General features: G+C 34.0%; 4 protein-coding genes across 6 annotated transcripts in view; 2 read left to right on the top strand and 2 right to left on the bottom strand.

Annotated features, from left to right (window-relative positions):
* tex (THO complex 3 homolog tex) overlaps nucleotides 1-24,106 on the top strand; it is a 121,908-nt gene that overhangs the window by 22,370 nt on the left and 75,432 nt on the right. The window lies entirely within an intron of this gene.
* LOC145329069 (uncharacterized) overlaps nucleotides 1-24,106 on the top strand; it is a 73,766-nt gene that overhangs the window by 22,379 nt on the left and 27,281 nt on the right. The gene's annotated exons all lie outside the window — the stretch shown is intronic.
* Serinc (serine incorporator TMS1) lies at nucleotides 1,112-19,039 on the bottom strand. Of its 2 annotated transcripts, XM_080173093.1 has the most exons (17): nucleotides 18,928-19,039; nucleotides 17,276-17,408; nucleotides 16,274-16,360; nucleotides 14,485-14,533; nucleotides 13,554-13,641; nucleotides 12,884-12,963; nucleotides 12,183-12,326; nucleotides 11,494-11,564; nucleotides 11,125-11,218; nucleotides 10,691-10,791; nucleotides 9,676-9,764; nucleotides 8,966-9,038; nucleotides 8,468-8,553; nucleotides 8,095-8,196; nucleotides 4,044-4,148; nucleotides 3,332-3,387; nucleotides 1,112-3,041 (listed from the first exon to the last, which is right to left on the bottom strand). In XM_080173093.1, the coding sequence occupies exons 2-17, from the start codon at nucleotides 17,363-17,365 to the stop codon at nucleotides 2,947-2,949; spliced, it is 1,410 nt and encodes a 469-aa protein (XP_080029219.1). In that variant the 5' UTR covers nucleotides 17,366-17,408; nucleotides 18,928-19,039; the 3' UTR covers nucleotides 1,112-2,946. The 2 variants fall into 2 exon arrangements, with proteins under 2 accessions (XP_080029219.1, XP_080029220.1); XM_080173094.1 differs by lacking the exons at nucleotides 16,274-16,360; nucleotides 17,276-17,408; nucleotides 18,928-19,039 and adding an exon at nucleotides 15,743-15,774.
* The window catches only part of LOC145329076 (uncharacterized), a 16,008-nt gene continuing 10,935 nt past the window's right edge, over nucleotides 19,034-24,106 (bottom strand). The window contains exons 10-13 of the mRNA XM_080173095.1: nucleotides 23,137-23,230; nucleotides 22,227-22,349; nucleotides 19,541-21,223; nucleotides 19,034-19,159 (exon numbers count right to left, since the gene is read on the bottom strand). Coding sequence (XP_080029221.1) covers nucleotides 21,125-21,223; nucleotides 22,227-22,349; nucleotides 23,137-23,230 — 316 coding nt within the window. The 3' untranslated portion in view covers nucleotides 19,034-19,159; nucleotides 19,541-21,124. The remainder of the gene's footprint in view (nucleotides 19,160-19,540; nucleotides 21,224-22,226; nucleotides 22,350-23,136; nucleotides 23,231-24,106) is intronic.

Here is a 24,106-nt window from a genome sequence, read left to right as displayed (position 1 = left end):
AATATAATGGATGGGACAATAAATTTAAAATTAATTATTTTGGGTACAACCGCAGAATTTCAATACTTATTCGTGTTGTTTACAGTAAAGCTTCCTACTTGTCCAGCAAGGATTATCACCATTTTGTAAGACGTTACATCCACCAGAAAAAAACCTCTGATCTTTTTCCATAATAAAATTTAAGTAAAATTTTTCAGAAGTGCTAAATACCGCTTTAAGAGTTTAAGTTGCCCAATTTAGATATCCTCTTCTATGATAGTGTCAGAAAATATAATATTTTGGTCTTTTTAAAAGCGAAGCTTTTCTATAATTAGGGTCGGTCCGTACGTCTGAGACAGATAGCTTTTTTCGTTAATTTAGGCATGTTAGAATTGTCCTATCGATTTCAAACTTTGCATGGTGATTCCTGTAGTAGTTAGGTATGATTAAAAAGCGTAGCAACTCTATAATTATTACCTGAATGTCCGTACGTACATTTTACACATGTTGATTTTTCTACTTTTTTAACAACAGATCTAATTATCCGAATTTTGGTATATTGATTCCTGGGACAACAAAGTACAATAATATAAGCGAAGCAACTCTATAATCAAGTCCTAAAAATGTTAGTATGTCTATAAATATTATCCTATTTTTCAACAAATTTACTTAAAATTTTGCTTCGACTATGATTATTCAGTTCTGACACTATACAAGTTTTAATGTCCGTTTGTCCTACTATTTCAGTGCTTCGCTTTTATGGATGTTGTCATCCTTGTTTTAGATTATACACTAGAACCATGTTTATAATTTTTGACTTAATTTTATTTTTATGCCATAGAGATTAGAGTAAAACACTAGAGAGAGAAAGGGTTAAATAACTGTATCTCCACATCGCAACCGCCTTGAGCAACCTTTCTATTGGGTCATTGAAAATCAACCAATGGTGTCGCTTATATTAACACAGCCAAGTAGCAGAAAATAATTTAAAATCAGATGAAAGAGGTCTTTGAAAACGGAAGGGAAGTAGTTGTCTGTATATACATCTATACTAAAGATCTGTTGCATAGAGTTTCTATACATCTAACATTTATGACCGTTTTTGGTCTTGTTTTAAAACGACAACAAATAATTAAATTTTAGTGGTATTTATTTTCACGAATGGTTTACATAAATTTTGGTTAAATTTCTACATAAATTATACAATATCTTTTAAAAGTAAACTAATTCTTTTTGTCAAATTTTATTGGGTGAGAAAACGTTTGAATTTTGATCTATTCAAAAGCATAAAAAAAGCATAGCTTACTTTTAAATACAGTATTTTTTTACATGCAATGACTAAATAAATGAGAATATTTACAAAAGAAATACATTATATATATTTATATATGATCGTTTATTTAAGTCTTAAATTGCAAATGGCTAACTGAAAGAATTTTTATTTATTATATCGAATGTAACATAATTTTTAATATTACTATAATTTAGTATTTTTTCGATTCTATTTAACATGGGTTTTGAAAATTGTGTGTGGGTATATGACTAAAACTATAATATTAAAATATTGCGATGCAATGTTAAATTGTATGAAAAAGCTCATAAAGATATTGCAAAAGTTTTGTTATTAAGGACAAAATTTGAATTTTAGATAGTGTAAGTTTTTTAAACTCTAAGCTATATAGAACAAGATAAATGTCTAAAAAGGGGGGGGGGCGAAAGTGTCACTTTTTGAAACCAAAACTAAAAGTCAAAGGAACTTAACCAAAAAAAGAGTTACATGTCTGACATTTTGCATGGCAGTTGCTTTATAGGGGTACAATATGGAACTGTGAAGAAACGGCGTCGCAACCGCCGAAAACCGCTGAGAAAAGGCAAACAAAATTTTGGCGAGAAACGGCGGTTTTCGGCGGTTGCGCCGCCGTTTCTTCACAGTTCCATATTTTACCCCTATAAAGCAACTGCTATGCAAAATCTCAGACCTGTAACTCTTTTTTTAGTTGAGTTCCTTTGTTGCCTTTTAGTTTTGGTTTCAAAAAGTGTCACTTTCGCCCCCCCCCCCTTTTGTATTAAAAGTTTAAAAAATTCAAAATGCTTTATATCAAGTAATAACTGCCAAAGAAATAGCCATAGATAGACTAGATTTAATTTGTAATATAATACAATATTATTTGAGTTATCAACTAGTTTCATAATAATTCGGCCCGTTTAAACCATCATTGGTACACATACAGTCTATACGCAGCAAAACTACTGTAAACCAGGATAATGAATGTACATAGTACGATATTTTAGGCTAATTAATAATCATGAATAGAGTAAAAAATTCATTTTTTCAAAAAATTTTATACCTACATTAGGAACATTAAATGACGAATGACTAAAACTTGAATTTTAAGAAAAGATGTTGGAATTATTATTTAATAAATCTGTCAAATTCTTATAAGAAATCTGTCAAATTCTCGAGAAAAAAATCTGTCAAATTCACATGAGAAATATATCAAATTCTGATGAGAAATCTGTCAAATTCTGATGAGAAATCTGTCAAATTCTGATGAGAAATCTGTCAAATTCTGATGAGAAATCTGTCAAATTCTGATGAGAAATCTGTCAAATTCTGATGTGAAATCTGTCAAATTCTGATGAGAAATCTGTCAAATTCTTATGAGAATTCTGTCAAATTCTTATGAGAATTCTGTCAAATTCTTATGAGAATTCTGTCAAATTCTGATGAGAAAACTGTCAAATTCTGATGAGAAATCTGTCAAATTCTTATGAGAAATCTGTCAAATTCTGATGAGAAATCTGTCAAATTCTTATGAGAAATCTGTCAAATTCTGATGAGAAATCTGTCAAATTCACATGAGAAATTTGTCAAATTCTGATGAGAAATCTGACAAATTCTTATGAGAAATCTGTCAAACTTCTACTAAAAATCTGTCAAATTCTGATGAGAAATGTGTCAAATTCTTAAGAGAAATCTCTATCTTGAAGAACAGCTGGAGCAACCAGTGTCCACATGTAGATTAGGAAACAAAACCAGGAGCTTATGATCTTCACCCAAACTAAAAAATAAAATTGAAAGATGATACAGTTTTCTGCGGGTAGTAAAATCAAATATTAAACCGTGCGTTAAACCCCCCTTAGTTACCCACCTGCCATTTTAACCCTGCAAATAGGGGGAGGCAAATTATTGTGGGGTGGGGGTAGATTTTTTTTATTACAATGGCATTATAAACAATATTTTTTTAGCTTCTACCAAATCTTTTCTGGTTAGTTAAAAATAAAAATAAATACCTATGTCATTACATACCTAGAAAAAAAGCTTATTTTATGATTAAAATGATTTTCTAACCTGCAGATTTATTGGCTGAAATTGTCTCAATGGTGATATTGTTCCCAGGGCTGTACCTAAAAGTTTAGAAATAATATACCTATATAAATTGCTGATTTCTCATAATTTTTTTAAAAGCGAAGCTTTTCTATAATCAGGGTTTGTCCATACGTCCGTCCGTCACACACCGATAGCTTTATTCGTTAATTTAAGCATGTTAGAATTGATCTTTTTACTTTTTTAACAACAAATTTTCATGTGATCTAATCATCCGATTGGTCTGATTTTTGATATGTTGATTCCTGGCACAACAAAGCATAATAGGCGAAGAACTCTATAATCAAGTCCTAAAAATGTAAGTATGTCCAAAAACATTATCCTGTATCAAGCAGCTTTTCAACAAATTTACTCACAATTTTGCTTCGACTCTTATACATTTATATTCTGATTATTCAGTGCTGACACTATATAAGTGTTAATGTCCGTTTGTCCTACCGTTTCAGTGCTTCGCTTTTATGAATGTTATCATCCTTGTTTGATCTAAGTTTTTATGAAGTAAAATCTGGTTAGGATAGTTTTTTGTTCTTGGGAAGCCCCGCAGGGTTGGGGAAACCCCCTTATTTTCAATTTTTTTTTAAAAAAGGGGGAGGGTTATAAAGACTCTTGAGAAGCATTACAGATCAAACGACCAACATCAGAAGACAAGAAGCGTAGCATACTGTTTACAACTTACCAGTTGGTGAGTGTCATCATGACGTAGAGGGTGGCCAGAGCAAACATGATGTGGAACAGAGACCAGGAGTACGTTACTCCGTCACTCTCATCAGAGTCTCCTCCACTAAAAAAAGGATATATTTATTAAAGGGGGGGGGGCGTAATGACATTTATTCGTAATCCGTGAGCAAAATGGTCTAAAAATTTAGCTAGACCCTTCAAACTTGGTATATAAGCCTAGTCCTATAGGTATTACATCTAAATGGCAAAAAAATCCAAAATTTTTTATTTTAAGGTTAGGTTAGGTAAGAAAAACCCTGCGGAAATGGGGTTTTTAGGCTTTTTTTGGTCTATTTTGATTTGGAAACTTACCTTAAATTGTTTTTTCTTAGGGTTTTAACTTAAATACACTGTATCTATTCATATGGACATTATTTAAGATGATTCAGCAAGTCGGGGACCGACCCCAGAGGGCTAGGTGGGTGGCCCGCAGGGGTTAAGTGCATTTTTCCCAATACATATGTTGTGATACATCTAATTATAGGTTTTTTAGGTCAAGGAACTCAAATTTAGAGCTAAAATAAGCATTAGACTAATCTGAAGCTAGCCCCAGCGGGCTAGGTTGGTGGCCCGCAGGGGTTAAGTGCATTTTTTTAATATATATCTTGTTATATATCAAAATATAGGTTTTTTAGGTCAAGAAACTCAAATTCAGAGCGAAAATTAGCATTAGACTAACCTGAAGCTAACCCCCCCGGACTGGGTTGGTTTTCTGCAGGACTTAAGAGCATTTACCTAACCTAACCTAGAAACTTACTTATAATTTTACTTGGATTTTTTTAATAAACTTTGTCTATTAATGAGGACTTTATTTAAGATAATCCAACAAGTCGGGAACCGACCCCAGCGGGCTAGGTTGGTGGCCCGCAGGGGTTAAGTGCATTTTTTCCAATATATATCTTGTAATATATCAAAATATAGGTTTTTTAGGTCAAGAAACTCAAATTCTGAGCGAAAATTAGCATTAGACTAACCTGAAGCTAACTCCCCCGGGCTAGGTTGGTTTTCTGCAGGGCTTAAGAGCATTTAACTAACCTAAACTAGAAACTCCTTAAATTTTTACAGGTTTTTTTCTTGTATAAACTGGGTCTATTAATGAGGACTTTATTTAAAATGATCCAGAAAGTCGAGTACCGACTTATCTGAAGCTAGCCCCAGCGGGCTAGGTGGCTGGCCTGCAGGGGTTTAGTGCATTATTTTCCAAAATACATCTTGTGATATATCAAAATATAGGTTTTTAAGGTCAAGAACTCAAATTCAGAGCTAAAATAAGCATTAGAATAATCTTAAGCTAACCCCAGTGGGCTAGTTGGGTTGCCCACAGGGCTTAAGTGCATTTTACCTAACCTAACCTAGAAACTTACATTTAATATTATTTTTTTAGGTTTTGTTTCTCAAATTAACTGTCCATTCATGAGGATCTTATTTCAGATGATCCAGCAAGTCGAAGACCGACCCCAGCGGGCTAGTTGAAAAACTCCATCGATACGAGTCAAGGCGTAAACGGTAGCCTGCAGGGGTTAAATGCATTTTTCAGAAAAAGTATGTGTTATCATACATCAAATTATAGGTTTTTTAGGTCAAGAAACTCAAATTTACAGCTAATAAAAGTATCAGACTAATCTGAAGCTAGCCCCAGCGGGCTAGGTGGGATGCCTGCAAGTCTTAAGTGCATTTTACCTAAGCTAACCTGGAATAAACTGTGTCTATTTATTATTTAAGATGATCAAGCAAGTCAGCGACCGACCCCAGCAGGCTAGGTGGGTGGCCCACCAGGGTTAAGTGCATTTTCAAAAAGTATGTGCTGTCATACATAAAATTAAAGGTTTTTTAGGTCCAGAAATTAAAATTTAGAGCTAATAATAGAATCAGACTAATTTGAAGCTAGCCCCTGCGGGCTAGGTGGGTTGCCTGCAAGGCTTAAATGCATTTTACCAAACCTAACCTAGAATCTTACTTTTTTGAAGGTTATTTAATTGAATAAACTGTTCATGAGAACATTATTTAAGAGGATCCAGCAAGTCGGGGACTGACCCAGGCGGGCTAGGTTTTACATAGATACACAGTGTTTAGTCCTAAAGCCATCATTTAAAAGATTCTTCATACAGGAGGCTGACTCAAGGAGGTCCCCAACTTGCTGGATCATCTAAAATAATGTCCTCATTCATAGACACAGTTCATTCAAGGAAAAAAACAAAAAATAAGTAAGTTTCTAGGTTAGGTTAGGTAAAATGCACTTAAGCCCTGCAGAAGATCTACCTAGCCCACAGGGGTTAGCTTCAGGTAAGTCTTATGCTAATTTTAGCTCTGAATTTGAGTTTCTTGACCTTAAAAACCTATATTTTGATATATAACAAGATGTATATTGGAAAATAATGCACTTAACCCCTACGGGCCACCGCCCTAGCCCGCTGGGGCTAGCTTCAGATTAGTCTTATGCTAATTCTAGCTCTGAATTTGAGTTAACTGACCTAAAAAACTTATAATTAGATGTATCACAGCATATATATTGGGAAAAATGCACTTAACCCCTGCGGGCCACCAACCTAGCCCGCTGGGGTCGGTCCCCGACTTGCTGGATTATCTTAAATAAATTCCTCAATAATAGACAAAGTTTATTCAAGAAAAAATATGTAAAAATATAAGTAAGTTTCTAGGTTAGGTTAGGTAAATGCTCTTAAGCCCTGCAGAAAACCAACCTAGCCCGGGGGGGTTAGCTTCAGGTTAGTCTAATGCTAATTTTCGTTCAGAATTTGAGTTTCTTGACCTAAAAAACCTATATTTTGATATATTACAAGATATATATTGGAAAAAATGCACTTAACCCCTGCGGGCCACCAACCTAGCCCGCTGGGGTCGGTTCCCGACTTGTTGGATTATCTTAAATAAAGTCCTCATTAATAGACAAAGTTTATTAAAAAAAACCAAGTAAAATTATAAGGAAGTTTCTAGGTTAGGTTAGGTAAATGCTCTTAAGTCCTGCAGAAAACCAACCTAGCCCGGGGGGGTTAGCTTCAGGTTAGTCTAATGCTAATTTTCGCTCAGAATTTGAGTTTCTTGACCTAAAAAACCTATATTTTGATATATAACAAGATATATATTAGAAAAAATGAACTTAACCCCTGCGGGCCACCAACCTAGCCCGCTGGGGCTAGCTTCAGATTAGTCTAATGCTTATTTTAGCTCTATATTTGAGTTCCTTGACCTAAAAAACCTATAATTAGATGTATCACAACATATGTATTGGGAAAAATGCACTTAACCCCTGCGGGCCACCCACCTAGCCCTCTGGGGTCGGTCCCCGACTTGCTGAATCATCTTAAATAATGTCCATATGAATAGATACAGTGTGTTTAAGTTAAAACCCTAAGAAAAAAACAATTTAAGGTAAGTTTCCACATCAAAATAGATCAAAAAAGCCTAAAAACCCCATTTCCGCAGGGTTTTTCTTACCTAACCTAACCTTAAAATAAAAAATTTTGGATTTTTTTGCCATTTAGATGTAATACCTATAGGACTAGGCTTATATACCAATTTTGAAGGGTCTAGCTAAATATTTAGACCATTTTGCTCACGGATTACGAATAAATGTCATTACGCCCCCCCCCCTTTTTATTTATAATACCGTGCATTGATATGAATTGATTAAATATTAATGAATTTGTATCACATCCATGAATCTACCATGAAAAGATAGGTGCGGCAGTGATCTTAAGAAATAAGACAGTGAACGGTAAATTTATATAATGAAAATAAACAAAATCACCCTTTCTGAAAATTGAGATTATTGGTTGAAATGTTTTGACACTAAAGTTCTCAAAATTTTTGAGCCAACGAATAAAAAACGTTGTTTGGACTTCCAGACAAGGGTCGTGCAATCAAAGGTTTAGTTATCCGTGTGGTGTTACTTAACCTAATATCCAATTGTGGGCATTAGAGTACTACAAGCGGATGATGCTCTTGGGTTCTCTAAATAACATGACGATAGAAATCAATCAATATATCAATACCTAGATGACTGCTGTCCATCGGCTACAGAGCTGGATTCCGGATCTGTGAGATGGATGGTGTCTGTCATGGTCAGTCTAGCTGCCTGGTCCTTGGAGCTTGATCTGAATGGATTTGACAGGTGGTTAAAATGTTTAATACATCCTATTATAGTCTTTTTGTGAGATTCAAAAGATCACAATAAATACCTACTGAACAGATTGGATTCTCTATTTTAGGTAGTCTTAACATAGGTCCTGTGGCAGTTTTAGGCTATTTTATTTTCAGATTTAAGTCTTGGGATAGTTTATGCCGTTTTTCAAGCCCTTCTCTGCCCCTTCGACTACATTGCCCCTAGTTGCTATTGGCGTATCCGCTAGAATTTGCTAACATTACCTAATGCTAGAGTAGAGTACACAAGAGAACCAAACAATGAGACCAATAATGCTTGATGTATCCATTGATGGTGCAACATTATCCTGGTAATTTTTGTTGATAATACTTCTGTCATTAATAAACGGAAAAAATTTAAAATCCTGAAGAATAATTTTAAGTAACTTGGTTTTTCTGAACAGTAAATCTTATAATATAAACAATATTCTCCATTGTCAGAACAAAAAAAAAGGGGGGGGGGGGGTGATAACGACCAAATAAATCTACAACCTTTTCCCCCCAAAATAGTTACCTCCTATTGCAGACAAAACTTTAATTTTTAAAAATAATGGGGATAGGGGGAGGAAGGAGTCTTCTGGAAAATTTTTAAATACTTCTATGAATTATTAGTGCTAGCTTGTTCATTAAGTATTATTTTATATTTTTTAACTTTGCTTAAACAATAACATAGAGAATCATAGAGTAGTTTCGATATTAAATTCAGTATCAACTAATTTCCTGATCGGTAGAGGTTCCATGGGTAGCATTACCATGCAGGACCAAGTTAGCCAGGTCAGGTTTACATGCAGAGTCTAGTTTTTATTCAATCCTTGATTCTTTGTATAATAGACAACCTTCTGCGGATATTAAAGAAAAATTGAAAGATTTAAATCAGTTTTGTAAGCCATGAGGGCCGATGGGTCGATGGCCTTGGCTACTACTGTCATTACTACTTTTCCAATTTCATTTTATTTTATTTTTAAATATTACTTTCTTCTATTCCTTATTGTCCTGAATGTAACATTATTAGGCCTGTATGAAAACAATGTGTGAATACACATTAATGCATAATTCCTACCTTATAGGAAAATGCCGTTTTGGAAGAATATTACATCAAATAACCACATCAATAAAAATTTACCTAATATACTAGGTATATACTATGTAGTATGTAACTATATATGTACGTAATAGTCTTTTATTTCGTTTATAATTGTTTTATCTTTATATATTTATACCAAAAAAATCGAATCTAATAATCTTTATTGAGTAGTTATTCCAGTCGCCCTATATGTGAGATGTAAAATAAGTATAACGGCTAAAATATGCACCTAAACATTAAGTTTTAAAGTGAATCAATAAGCTTTTCTCAGACGATTAAAAATGGGAGGCAACATACTTATTTCTTCGGGTGGCATAACTTTCAAATAAATGGCAAGGATTATTTTCCTGGTTGATTAGACATGGCCGACCAGGTCAAGTACATGATGTACAGAGACACAAAGCTGGACTGGAGTAAACCAGAGTTGGGCTGATGTTCCTGAATATTAACAATATTATCAAGTACATGATGTACAGGGATACAAAGCTGGACTAGAGTAGACCAGAGTTGGGCTGATGTTCCTGAATATTAACAATATTATCAAGTACATGATGTACAGAGACACAAAGCTGGACTAGAGTAGACCAGAGTTGGGCTGATGTTCCTGAATATTAACAATATTATCAAGTGCATGATGTACAGAGACACAAAGCTGGACTGGAGTAGACCAGAGTTGGGCTGATGTTCCTGAATATTAACAATATTATCAAGTACATGATGTACAGAGATACAAAGCTGGACTGGAGTAGACCAGAGTTAGGCTGATGTTCCTGAATATTAACAATATTATCAAGTACATGATGTACAGAGACACAAAGCTGGACTGGAGTAGACCAGAGTTGGGCTGGTGTTCCTGAATATTAACAATATTATCAAGTACATGATGTACAGAGACATAAAGCTGGACTAGAGTAGACCAGAGTTGGGCCTGAATATTAACAATATTATATAGTTCCAGTCAAAACTTATGCTTTCGGTTTTTAAAAATATTTAAAATGGGAAACAATGATTTAGATAAAATAATTCACCGAACGCAATATTTTAGAACGGATAAAAAAGATGTGGTTATTTAATAATGGATGAGAGGGGAGGGGGGGTATTTTATTACATAGAATTGATATATCTCTTACTTTTTTAAAGATAGGTTGGTGTACAAGTACATTCCCAATGTTGTAAGGCCTATTTATTTACTCCTTCTGTAGATAAAAATTATTGGATGAAAAAATTCTTGAATTACTAGGTAGTTTGAGACCAACCAATCACAATTATATAAAGAACCCAAAGTTTTAGAGCCATTTGATATACAACTTTGGGTACCATATAATTTGTTGTCCCCTCCATCCTGTTTTTTTTGCTGGTAGTACCTGAACAATTGGCAGAACAGAAGTGATGGAGAGGATGAGACAGAGCAGGGTGTTGAAACTGATGAAGAACTCGTGTAATTTGCACTCCCCATGCACGGTTCCTAAAATGGAAGACTTTTTACAGACCACTGTTTTAGAAGTTCTTGAGGCCATATAGATGACGAGAAAGCATTATGTATTATTTAGGGGCTGGGAGGATGGTCGAATCTATTAATTAAAAAAAACCTTTTCTGGAAATATGAGAAGCTTCACTATAAAGGAGAACTTTAAGTAGGATCAGCAGTTAGCTTTTTTTCTCTTGGTAAAACTGTTTTAAAATATGCGTTTGGTCAACATTAACAATAGTTAGGCTTAATATGCAAATTTGACTGGAAGCTTATTCACAACTTTACGCAATTTTCAAAAGTTACTGTTCTCTTTCTTCAAAACAATACCTGTATAATAAGAAAATTCCAGAATGATGGTGATCAAAGTAGCGACATAGAAGAGACCAGTGAAGGAGAGCAGAGCATAAAACCAACGCTGATCCTAAAAAAATAATCTATTACCTACAAAACAACAATAGAATTGTGCAGCAATTTATCTTAATGACGCTTGACAAAGATTAGATACTGCGTAGAGACAAAAACCACCCATTTAATATTAACCTACTAACGGCTCCGATTCGCAGGAGGAAGGAAAGTAGGAAAATAGCCTAAATCCACCCATGGACAATTGGTTCAGTAGTTGAAATATAAGCTACTGACAAAAAATCCTTACTGCTTAGTTTATTAATAATAGAATAGACAGAGAAAAATACTTACATCAGTATTCTGATATTCCGCCTGCCAAGATTCAGCCCAGCTGTGCGCAAAGTCAATAATCAGTACCAACTAGTCATCAAAAAATATATGTTCTAAAAGATTTTGTCTAAGTATTTTTGGTAAAAAAAAGGGCTGTCATGAATAGATTTATTACCCCAGATGGGCTGTTAACATAAAAATCCACCTAACTTAAAATGGTTCTAGTAGACGAGGTTTTTGTTTATTATCACTCATATATTCATACGAGCGACGAATATTTTTGACAATATAATTTTTCGTAGATTAGCTTTATCATAACAAATTCATCTTTTTTAGCAAATGTGTTCTTATTGGTCAAATTTACTGATTAGAGATCTAGATCTACTATATTTATTAATATTCAGGCAAGCTTTAAACTAAAGGATCGAAATGACTTGGTAGGGAGTGGGGGGACATTGGGCTGTTTAATACACTAGTATTATATTAACGTTTGTTATTCATTAGTTTATCATTAGTTTGTGGACTTTAATGAACTTTAATTAGATGGTTCTGGTACATTAAGTTGAATGTCCAAACGTTTCAACCATTAATTGTAATGTACAGAAGAGGTAATTTTCTGTATTATCATTGGGGATGTACATCAATTTATTGTCCATTGTCTTATCCCTTTAGATCCCTGATTTGAATAGCAGTAAAACATATTTTTTCCTGGATAATAATGAAAAGCATGCCACCAATGAGTCCAAAGTACATCCATGTAGGTCCAAATCCTCCGTGGGGAATAAAAAATGCGCCAATGCATCCCACTACAATGACCAGGTACTTGAGGCCCCAGCATCCATTTTGCAAGCCTGTTGCAAGTTTATGTTCATATTGAATTCAGATACATGGAACGTAAATATACAAGAATACCTGAGCTGGATCTTTAAATCATTTTAATGGTGAGCTAGATCGAGGTGAGCCAACTTTCCACCAATGAGAGCACAGCAATTTATGAAATGCCGCACTGTGATTGGCTAAAATTCGGCACACCCCAAACTGGCTCACCACTAAAATGATTTAAAGATCCAGCTCTGCAGTCTTTTAGAAGATATTAGAATTGATTTTAACAGGATCTGTGTCCTTCTGTCTGGACTCTGAACCGAAAGATAAAGCTAACCGCTTAACCGATATGGTTATCCTTTACAGTGTAGCTTCTCAGAGGTTCTGTGAAGATTTAAAACTATTTTCGGGAGGGTACCACCACCTCAAAAGAGAAGAATAAAAGACCCTCCCCCATAAAAAGACAAAGTATAAATTAAAGTTGAAAGGGGGGTGGGGGTCAATTTCTCCCCCACCTCAAGTGTCACTCGAGGCCTCTAAGGGTGTAACCGCTAGTAACTCAAAATTTTCACCGATATGAACATTCCTGCACGCGGGTCTCTGGAGGTTTTAACCCCAACCATAAGCAAGGCCATCACTGCAAAGAATATCGTCACAACAAAGCATATTCTAAAAAAACATTTTTTTCAAATATGATAGTTACTTATCGCATCGTATAATAGACAGCTTTCCGCGGATATTAAAATAAAAATTATAACATTAAAACCAATTCATTTTAGTCCTAGCTAACAAATTTAGTATTAATTTTATGTTTTTTTTATATAATTGGTAGAATATTGTCTGTAATACGATGCTAAAAATCAATTTTTGGTATTATCCTCTTAAATTTTTTTTTCAATTTTGAAAATTTGAGTACCCCCCCCCGCCCCCCCCCCGACAGCGAACTATGAACTCTGGCCGCAGCGCTCGGCCCCCTTGCCTGCCTAGCCGCAGCGCTCGGCTCCCTAGCCTAAAACCTAACCTAACATAGTTGTTCGTCGTTGTCGGTAGGGGGGGGGGGGGGGGGGGTACTCAAATTTTCAAAATTGAAAAAAAAATTTCTAAGAGGATAACGCTCAATTTTTAGTTTTGCTAAGAGAGGGTTCCAATCCAACGGATACTAATCGGTTTCGAAGCCATACTGGAAAATGAAATTAACCAATCAACAAACTAGATTAAATGTAAAAGACAGACGAACGACAAAACAAAAATAGTATTACCTGTAAACAGCCAAATAGCCAATAGCATCAGCACACTTGATCTTCAAATTAGTCACACCGATATCCGCCATTTTTTGCACTATAACCTATTGGGAGCAAGAAACTTACAACTTTAGTTCTTAAAATTAAAATAACCAGGAATCTAAAGGAAAAAGATTATGGCCGATAAATTGATTTGCATCCCTAATGATGATGCACAAAATTACCCCTTTCTCTAGATTAAAATTATCGGTTGAATCGTTAGGACACTCAACTTGATTAACCAACCAATCAAAATTCATTTTAAGTCCCAAAATTGTTAAACCAACGAATAGGAAAACATTATTATTAGACAAATAGGCCAAGAATATGATTTTCATTCCGTCCGACGCAAATAAGCCATCTACAGCGAGGAAAATAAATGAAAAGTAATTTACATTTCAAAAAGGTTCTCTACAGAATCTAGATGTTAAATCTTTGTTTGGATCTACTGCAGTTCACGGTAAAATATTGCTGGTAACGCAATTTTCCAAAAATCTATTAATTTTAAAGGCTGCTAGCTGCCAAACGGCTGAACGCACAGATTATGCCCGCACACTGTTTTAAGCGGCATAAGAAGACCTACAAATAATCTCAAATAGCCATAAATCAATAATGCATAATTATCTCTCAGTGCAGAGAAATGCACGAAAAAGACCTATTTTACGCGTTTTTTCTTCAGTGAAGCTTTCCTTGTGCATCATTGGATCTTGGCTATTCCAGATTATTTGTAGGCCTTCTTATGCCGCTTAAAATGGTGTGCGGGTATGATCTGTGCGTTCAGCCGTTTGGCAGCTAGCAGCCTTTAAAATTCATAGATTTTGGGAAAATTGCGTTACTAGCAATATTTTACCGTGAACTGCAGTAGATCCCTTTGTTTTATATTCTGTATTTAGTTAAAGTATTCTTTCCTGAGTCATTGAGTGGGATTCCTCACAAAAGGGAACCTTCACCAGCAGGTCCTAAAAATCAATGAATGTTTATACAAAACAAAAATTGAACAGATGGGCACTTGAAGCATTTTCGTACTTTCCTGAAGCGGTAAGTTAACAAGGATGACAACATCCATAAAAGCGAAGCACTGAAACGGTAGGACAAACGGACATTAACACTTGTACAGTGTCAGAACTGAATAATCATAATATAAATGTATAAGAGTCAAAGCAAATTTGTAAGTAAATTTGTTGAAAAACAGCTTGATTCAGGATAGGCTTTATGGACATACTAACATTTTTAGGACTTGATTATAGAGTTGCTTCGCTGATTACATTATACTTTGTTGTCCCAGGCATCAATATATCAAAAATCAGATCATTCGGATGATTAGATCACATAAAAATTTGTTGTTAAAAAAGTAAAAAATCAACATGTTTAAAATGGACGTACGGACATTTTGGTGATGATTATAGAGTTGCTACGCTTTCTAAATCGTACCTAACTATTAAAGGAATCACCATGCAAAATTTGAAATCGATAGGACAATTCTAACATGCCTAAATTAACGAAAAAAGCTATCCGTTACGGTCGTACGGACGGACCGACCCTAATTATAGAAAAGCTTCGCTTTAAAAAATCCCGGCCCCCGTTTCTTTTCCATTATTAAAATTTTCTCAAAGTATCCATGGATGAAGGATGAAAAGGCCCAGAAACTCACCCCCCCCCCTAACTGTATTGTAAATACAAGATTCTTAAGGGAAAAGAGTGATCTCAAATTAAGATAAACAAAATTAGCCCTACTGTACTTAAAAGTAACCTTTGAAGCCAAATAATAAGAGATCGTTTTTTTTTAAAAATACTTTTGGTACCAAATCCAATTACCCTACTCCCCATTAAACTAGTGATGGCAATCCGTCGAATTTTTGGACCGGATTCGGATTCCGGATTCTTAAAGAATCCGTCAAAAAAAGTGGCGGATTCCTTGCGGATTTCGAATTCTAGCAACATTTTAAAAGGATTTTTAAATTTAAAAAAATTAAGTGCTACATATGTCCTAAAAATCAATGTTCTTGGTGTTCTCTATAATTCACTTCCGAGAATATATAATGATGAAAATCTTTGCCTTCAAAGAGGAGGAGTTGAAAGAAAAAACTCAAGACGCTAATTTTAGCCTACCAAATAAGAATTTATTATCTAATGCCCCCTCCATCCCTATCTGTATTGTATAAAGATACCTGTATTCCAGGAGCCAACATGATGCAGGATACAACCATGATACCACCCCCCCCCCCCCCTATCTGTATTGTATAAAGATACCTGTATTCCAGGAGCCAACATAATGCAGGATACAACCATGATACCCCCCCCCCCTATCTGTATTGTATAAAGATACCTGTATTCCAGGAGCCAACATGATGCAGGATACAACCATGATACCCCCCCCCCCCCTATCTGTATTGTATAAAGATACCTGTATTCCAGGAGCCAACATGATGCAGTATACAACCATGATACCCACTCCCCTATCTGTATAATTGTATAAAGATACCTGTATTCCAGGAGCCAACATGATGCAGGATACCCCCCCTCCCCACCTATCTGTATTGTATAAAGATACCTGTATTCCAGGAGCCAACATGATGCAGGATACCCCCCCTCCCCACCTATCTGTATTGTATAAAAATACCTGTATTCCAGGAGCCAACATAATGCAGGATACAACAATAATACCCCTCTCTATCCCTATCTGTATTGTATAAAGATACCTGTATTCCAGGAGCCAACATGATGCAGGATACAACCAGAGTCAACAACAACAGTAGGCCATACATCACTCTTGAGGCTGTTGAGTTCTGAACACGAAAATAATAAATTATACAATAATGGATATATTTAGTATACTTGTATGTATTGGTAGGGGGAAATTTATCGTCAATTTAGGTTGCTAATATGAACCTCATTTATTGGTCAGTTCGTTCATCCAGTAGGAGAAGAGCAGGGTTTCGGATCCGGATCCGCAAGGATCCGCATATTTTCGAGTCCAAGGATCCGGATCCGGATCCGCAAAAAAATGCGGATCCGGATCCTTGGACTAAAAAAAATGCGGAAAAAATGGAAAAATCTACCTAAATTTATATAAAATCTCAGACATTCTCTTGATGAGAGCCAATCTTTAAGGTTTAGGGTCAAACTTGAAAATTAAAAGTATTTTTGACTTCGAATTAAAAAATAAATATTTTTGAAAAGTTTGGTGATTTTATTTTTATTGTCTAGGATCTGGAACCGGATCCGGTAGGATCCGGATCCGGATCCGCACTGACCAAATTTGGAGGATCCGGATCCGCAAAAAATCAATGCGGATCCGAAACCCTGGAGAAGAGAGTATGAAAAGGGTGTATGGGAGGTAGAGTTATTTTTGCCAGCTTTGAGTATCACGTTATTTGAATACATAAAAATCTCGCTCGTGCAATATCCATGTAATAATATTCGATTAAAACATTCCTATTGTAAAAAGCATTAAAAAATATTTGTTGGTCTATTAAAATCTCGTTAACCATAATGAAACAATATCTGGTTTTTACGATAGGTATTTTTTTAATTTAAGCAATTTTCCACGAATAAAATAAGATAATTTTTTAATTCCTGTTTTGAAGGCCCAAACCTACGGCCCCTGAAAGCTAACAAGACTTGAACTAATACTTGGTATAATTTTTCATTTTACAATTTGCGGGAAACTGTCCATCTATAATGCAATAAATAACTATTACCTTACAATTTGGGCACATAGCACAGCCTGCCCCGCACATGGAGGATGTGAAACAACAGGCCAAACTCGTCAAACTTAATACTCCTCCCATTTTCAAGGCTTTTCACCACTCGTATATTATATTAGATTGCTTCCTAAAAGAAACATGAAAGAGGACTATCCACGAACAAGAGCAAGCGATTCTAAGCACCTTCCAGCGTTGATCCTTGGCATTTTTAAAGGGAATATACTAGGTTAATGTTTATTATTTGGTTTATCGACTAAAAAGTTAGGTTTCACCATGGTTTTATATAAAAAAAACTTTGAAATGTTAAGCATAGTTTCGTGCAAATTCATCAAATGTTTTAATGAGTTCAAACTGTTGGGTATAAGCTTTGACACAAAAGTATATCATTTTGATTATAAATGTATGTTTAGAAAAGAGTTGGTAGCTTGTAATATTTTAAACAGTTTAATTAATGTACCTTTGCAATTTACAGCATTTGATGCTTTTATTTTATTTTATCCTTTGAACTCAACAAAGCAGTTAATGATATTGTATCTAAAAATGCTTTACATTTTAAAGATTTTTTCATTTAAAACCATGGTGAAGCATAACTTTTTAGTCGATAAACTAAATATTTAACGTATAACTAGTATATTCACTAAAAAAATACTAAGGATTAATGCTGGAAGGTGCATAAAATCACTTGCTCATGTTCGTGGATAGTCCTCTTTAATCTAAATAAATTAAATTATTAAATATTTTTTATTAGTAGCGCATAAATAACTGATATTTTGACTGACATCTTTCCGCGGATATTTAAATGAAAATTACAAAATTATAACTAGTTTTGTTAGCCATGCAGAGCCGAAGGCCCAGGTAAAATTATTTTAACTTTTCATTTTAATATTCGTAGAAAATTTTATGTAGTACAATGCTGCTTGATTTTTACGTATGGCTGAGAACCGGTTCTAATTCAGCGGATATTAATCGGTTTCAAAGCCTTACTGGAAAATTCCTTACTGAAAGATGAAAACATGTTCTAAAATACATAACAAATAGAAGGACAGGGGTCTGTATTCCCTAAGAGATATAAGTTTTCCGGAATTTTAATGTAGGGAGTAGATTTGAAATCTGCATCAAATTTTAAGGATTTTTTATAAAATTCGTTTTTTGTAAAATTCCTTATCTAAAAGCGAAAATACATTTTAAGTTAATTAATTTTGACCAATAGGATAGGTGGATTTTAAACTACCTGCGCTCTAATTGGTTGAATGATGTACGACATCCAATCAGAGCGCAGATTTTTTAAATCCACCAATCACAGATGCCAAAATTAATTAACTTGATTTGTATTTCCGCTTTTAGATAAAGAATTATACAAAAAACGAATTTTATAAAAAATCCTTAAAATTTGATGCAGATTTCAAATCTACTCCCTACATTACAATTCCGGAAAACTTATATCTCTTAGTATTCCCCCTCTAAATAAGGAAATATTTAGTATTTTTATTATATAATTGTTATATAGTTTTATTTTAATACTTTACCAAGGTTAATCTATGCAAATCTATAGACGTTTTTCTAATAATGTGCATTTAAAATATAAAAAAAAGAGGTATAACGATAAAAAATATTTTAATTTAATATCATAATAGATAAATAAATACCTTTTCTCACTTAATTGTTTTTTTTCTCGTATTATAGAACAAAGCTTGTATATGTTGTATATATCACTCTCTCTCTCTCTCTCTTTACATAGTTCGCAATAATCAATTTCTGAAAGAAAAAAACAGAGGTTCAAACTTTCCTCTCCGACTTTCTTCTCTAACTTTCCACAGACAAATATAACATATAGATCAGATATTATAATATTAACAAAATATTATTATAAATCATAGACTGTAAGTGTAATAAGCAAGAAACTTAATTTAAATTGTTAGAATATTTTCCGTTATGGCTTCGAAACTGATTAATGTCCGTTGGATTATGACCTGTTCTCAGCCATACTGTAAAATCATGAATAGCATCGTATTTTTATTTTGTACAAATATTCAATAAAAATCATAGAATTAATAACAGTTTTGTTAGCCCGGGCCAACAAAACTTGTTTTAATATTATAATTTTCATATTATATTCGCGGAAAGCTGTATATAATTCGATGCAGAAATAGAGATAAAAGAAGTTTATTTTCCATTGTTTTCACCCACTCTAGTACTCTATATACAAAAAATATTTAATTAAAAATTAATGAAATAAAAAAATATCTTGCTCATTATTACAAAGTAATCAAATATTAACAAATTTACATGAAACTAAAATTTTCAATTGAGCTAAGCACACAAAAAATAAGATATAATAACAAAATCAGATGTAATAAGATCAAATTATAATTAGTCTTTGAGTTATTTTTTACGCATAATAAACGCAGTGTCTTTTTTTTATTTTGTAGATTTGGAATTTTCAGGACACGAGAATGCGTGTCAATTGTACTTTAAGTTGCATAATAAGTAATGCTAGAAAAATTGTATTTTTCCAAGGAATCCATATAAAGTTATACCGGTTTATATCTTAATTATATCATATAAACAAATCATATTTATTAATAGATTAAAAATTAATTTAACAAAACAAGGATGAAATAATAATAATTTATAGATAATTGAAAAGATTATAAATTTGAGAGGAGCGAAATAATAGTTATTTCTCGCATCGTATTATAAACCGCTTTCCGCAGATATAGAATGTACAATTATAAGATTAAAACAATTTTTTTAGCCCCGAGTTGCCAAAGGCACGGGCTAAAAAAACTAGTTTTAATCTTATAATTGTACACTTTTATATTCGTAGAAAGCTGGATATAATACGATGATAGACATAGTTTTTCGTATGGATGAGAACCGGTTCCTATCCACCGGATTTGAATGAATACGAGAAAGAAGGGTTAAATAATATGGATTTCAAATAAATAACTAAAAAATAGTATGGTTTCGAGGAGGGGGGGGGGGGTGGGGGGGTTAAATGGAAAATAATATAGAATGAACTTAAAAGAAAGAGAACACGATATGTGAAAGAAATGCTACGCATCAAAACACAAAACTTGAATAAATATTATATAAAAATGCCCGATAAAAAAATATAGATTATCAAACAAGTTATCAAGTCTTTTATAAATGCCCGTAAAAATATTTTTTTGGCACAGTTGTACTTTATAATTTGAGCTGTAAAATAATACCTAAGTTTTATAAAATATTTCAAATATATGTTTTGATTTCAAAATGCATAAAATTGATTTAAATTAATCACAAGATAAGCGTACGTTTTACAAAGGCACATATGATATATAATGTATTTTTAAGGGTAACTAATAATTTTCTTTAAGTAGAAACTGTTTTTTTTTCTAGGCTGAAACAGAAGACAGAAGTAAATAAGCGTGGCTGTGATAGTACAATAAATTAATTGTAATACTATCATGAAAAGAGGGATGGAAAAATTGATCTAAAATTCATTTTTTTTGCTGTAATCTAAAATATTATTATAATAAAGTTTGCTTTAGCTACCTAACTTGTTTTTTTTTTCAATGTTTTAAATCTGAGTTTAAAGATTATTGAGTTAAAGGTCTAAAATTGAATAAATTGTCCACCAATTGTCCTTTCCCTATATTCTTGTAAAAGAATACGCTAATATACAATAATTTTCTCTATGTAAGATGTTTTTTTTTTAAAAATTCTAAAATTTTCAAGTCTTTTCTAAAAAGTTAGTTGTTAAATATGTTTATCTTAAATTACAATTGAGGTTATATGGTTTAAAATGTTTTACAAGATGTTTTTTTTGTCAATTGCGAAGCTACTCTACAACTTAGTATCTTACTCTTCAGTATTGTTCTCTATAAGGTCGTCCATGTGTTTAATACAAACATCCAGCTCTGAGGTTTTTGGAGCCAGCTTGTCAAATTTGGCACGCACCTAAGAATAAAAAGTATTTCATTAAAGTCCTAAGAGTCTGTTTATGAGCTAACTATTGCTAGATGGTTTTTAAAAGCGAAGCTTTTTTATAATTAGGGTCTGTCCGTGAGTCACGTTTTTTTGTTGGTGTTAATTTAGGCATGTTAGAATTGTCCTATAGATTTCAAACTGCACGATGATACCTGTTGTAGTTAGGTACGATTTAGGAAGCGTAGCAACTCTATAATCGTTGCCAGAATGTCCGTAAGTCCATTTTAAACATGTTGATTTTTAACTTTTTTTAACAATTTTTTATGTGATATAATCACCTGATTGATCTGATTTTTTGTGTACTGATTCCTATTACAATAAGGTACAATTCTTTAAGCAAAGCATCTCTATAATCAAGTCCTAAAAATGTCAGTACGTCCTTGAACTGTACTCTATATTAAAGAAGTTTTGCAACAAATTTACGTATAATTTTGTCAAAACTTATATTGCTATATTTTGTACTAGCGGCTACGCCCCTAGAGGCCTCTAGGGGAACTTGAGGAGGGGAGAGTCGAATTTGATAACCCAATTACAAACACACAGACACACATCCTGTTACTTTATTATAAGGATATTCAGTTCTGACACTATACAGGGGTTAAAGTTCGTCTGTCTGTCATGCCATTTCAGAGCTTCACTTTTATGGATGTTGTCATCCTTGTTAAAACTATGTTCAATTATAAGTTGCCTTAAATGTCCACTCCCTGACAGATATACCTAGTAATAATCGATGTATTATTACTTGGATTTTGCACAAGATTTTCATGTACTCGCAATACTCGCAGCTGACTAAAATAACGATACCCCCCATCCACTCCCTTTATCCCATCCTCTCCCCTCCTACTGGATGAAAGAACTGACCAATAAATAAGGTCCATATTAGCAAGCTTAATTGACGACAAATCCTCACCTGGTAATATATCATTATCCACATATATCCCATATCTATTCCAATGATGGAAAACCATTATACCTGTTTAAGCTGCTGTACAGTAAACTTTCCAGTCTTGAGGGCAGTTAGGGCCGCACAGGCCAGATTCTTGAAACAGGTTTTTCTAGTGCTGTTGTGGGCGGGGTTATCCCAAACAGGGGTAGCCTAGAAAAGTTGTTAGAATCTATAAATTGAAAAACTAACAAAATTTACCGTAAGTATCAATTTACTTTTTAAACCATCCAACATTGAAATAACACACTTTGCTGTTATAATGGGCATGTAAGGAATAGCGGAAAAGGTGAAGGCAACTCTTACTTTTCTTTATCTAATCAATCCTTATACTAAAGTAACAGAATGTTTGTCTGTTTGTCTGTCTGTTTGCCTGTGTGTCTGTACCGAAGGATCTCGCTAACCGCTGAACCGATCGGGTTCTTCTTGACAGGGTATATTCTCATAGGTCCCGGAAAAGTTTTTAACTATTTTGGGGGAGGGTACCACCACCCTCCCAAGAGAAATCACAAAAAATCGAATTTTTTTTTACGTTTCTTGATTTTAGAAAGAGAGTTCAACGCAAACATACACGTCAAACGCAACATAGACATATTTTAAATATAAAAAAAACACATTTTAAATGCCACTAGAGGCCTCTAGGGGCGTAGCCGCTAGTCAACAAATAAGGAGCTAAAGCTTTTAAAGCATCGACCCCACCCCCTTTCATATAGAAAAATATAAAATTAGAGGTATAGAGCTGCAGAGCAGATTAGGTTATAATTGGTAATGAGTTAGTCCTCGAAAGAGGAGACCTCGCAGGGTTAGGGACACCGCAGGTTTTATGTATAAAAAAAATTCTTCCCCGCCTTATTTTCAATTTTTTTTCTAAAATAAACAGGAAGGGGGGGGGGGGCAGTGCTCAATAGAAAGATCAAGGGAAAGCACCAAATTAAATTACCTGTACATAGCCCCAGGCAATGATGGTATAATCAAGCAGGGCATTCCATTGTTCTCCAGATTGTAACCGTTTTACCCCCTCGCTCACTACTTTCCTAAAAAATGGATTTATTATTACTTGGATGTTATGTTGGATTTTCATTAGGGTTGGGCCGGATACTTTTTTGGCCGGATACCGGATACCGGATATCCGGCTGATTTCAAATGCCGGATATCCGGTAACCGGCCGGATATCCGGCAAATATCCGGTTATCCGGCCAAATTACCGGATATCCGGCCGGATAACCAGCAAAATTACCAGATATTAAAAATGTAAATTAAATTTCTTCAGAAATCTTATATAAATTTACATAAAGTTAAACTTATTCAGAAAAAATGTTCTTCTAGCTTCAATAATAAGAAAATTATAGCTATTTAAGATTGTAAAAAGCAAAGATTTTTGGTGTAAAGTATAAAAAATTATAGAGCCGGATATCCGGCCGGATATCCGGCCACACCGGATATCCGGCCCAACCCTTATTTTCATGTTCTGTAATAAAATTAGTGATTGCAATCCGTCGAATTTTTAGGGCCGGATTCGGATTCCGAATTCTTAAAAGAATCCGTCAAAAAAAGTGGCGGATTCCTGATTCTTATTTTTGGTGGATTCCGGATTCGGATTCTAGCAGTATTTTTAAAGGCTTTTAAAATTTTTTTTTTTAAAATTAAGTGCTACATATGTCCTAAAAATTAATGTTCTTGTTGTTCTCTATAATTCACTTCCGAGAATCGAACCAGATTTTAAAATTTTTTATATGTAATGCTGATAATCTTTGCCTTCAAAAAGTGAGAGTTGAAAGAAAAAACTCAAGACGCTAATTTTAGCATACCAATTAAGAATCCGGAATCCGCTATTAAAAAACGGATTCCGGATTCGGATTCAAAAATTGGGCGGATTCCGGATCCGGATTGCCAACCCTAAATAAAATAAA

Source organism: Acartia tonsa, chromosome 9, assembly GCF_053477335.1.
Source record: "Acartia tonsa isolate MP-2025a chromosome 9, ASM5347733v1, whole genome shotgun sequence".
Taxonomy (NCBI): Eukaryota; Metazoa; Arthropoda; class Copepoda; order Calanoida; family Acartiidae; genus Acartia; species Acartia tonsa.
Note: the sequence above shows the minus strand (reverse complement) of the source record. Positions and strands in the feature narration are given on the sequence as shown.

Excerpts from the sequence above, each read along its gene's own strand:
- Serinc (XM_080173093.1), bottom strand. The coding sequence starts at position 17,365 with ATGGGAGGAGTATTAAGTTTGACGAGTTTGGCCTGTTGTTTCACATCC. Across the intron at positions 16,361-17,275 it reads CTATGTGCCCAAATTGTAAG|AACTCAACAGCCTCAAGAGT; the intron begins GTAATAGTTATT and ends TTTCGTGTTCAG. Across the intron at positions 9,039-9,675 it reads TCGGCCATGTCTAATCAACC|AGACTCTGCATGTAAACCTG; the intron begins AGGAAAATAATC and ends TGAATAAAAACT.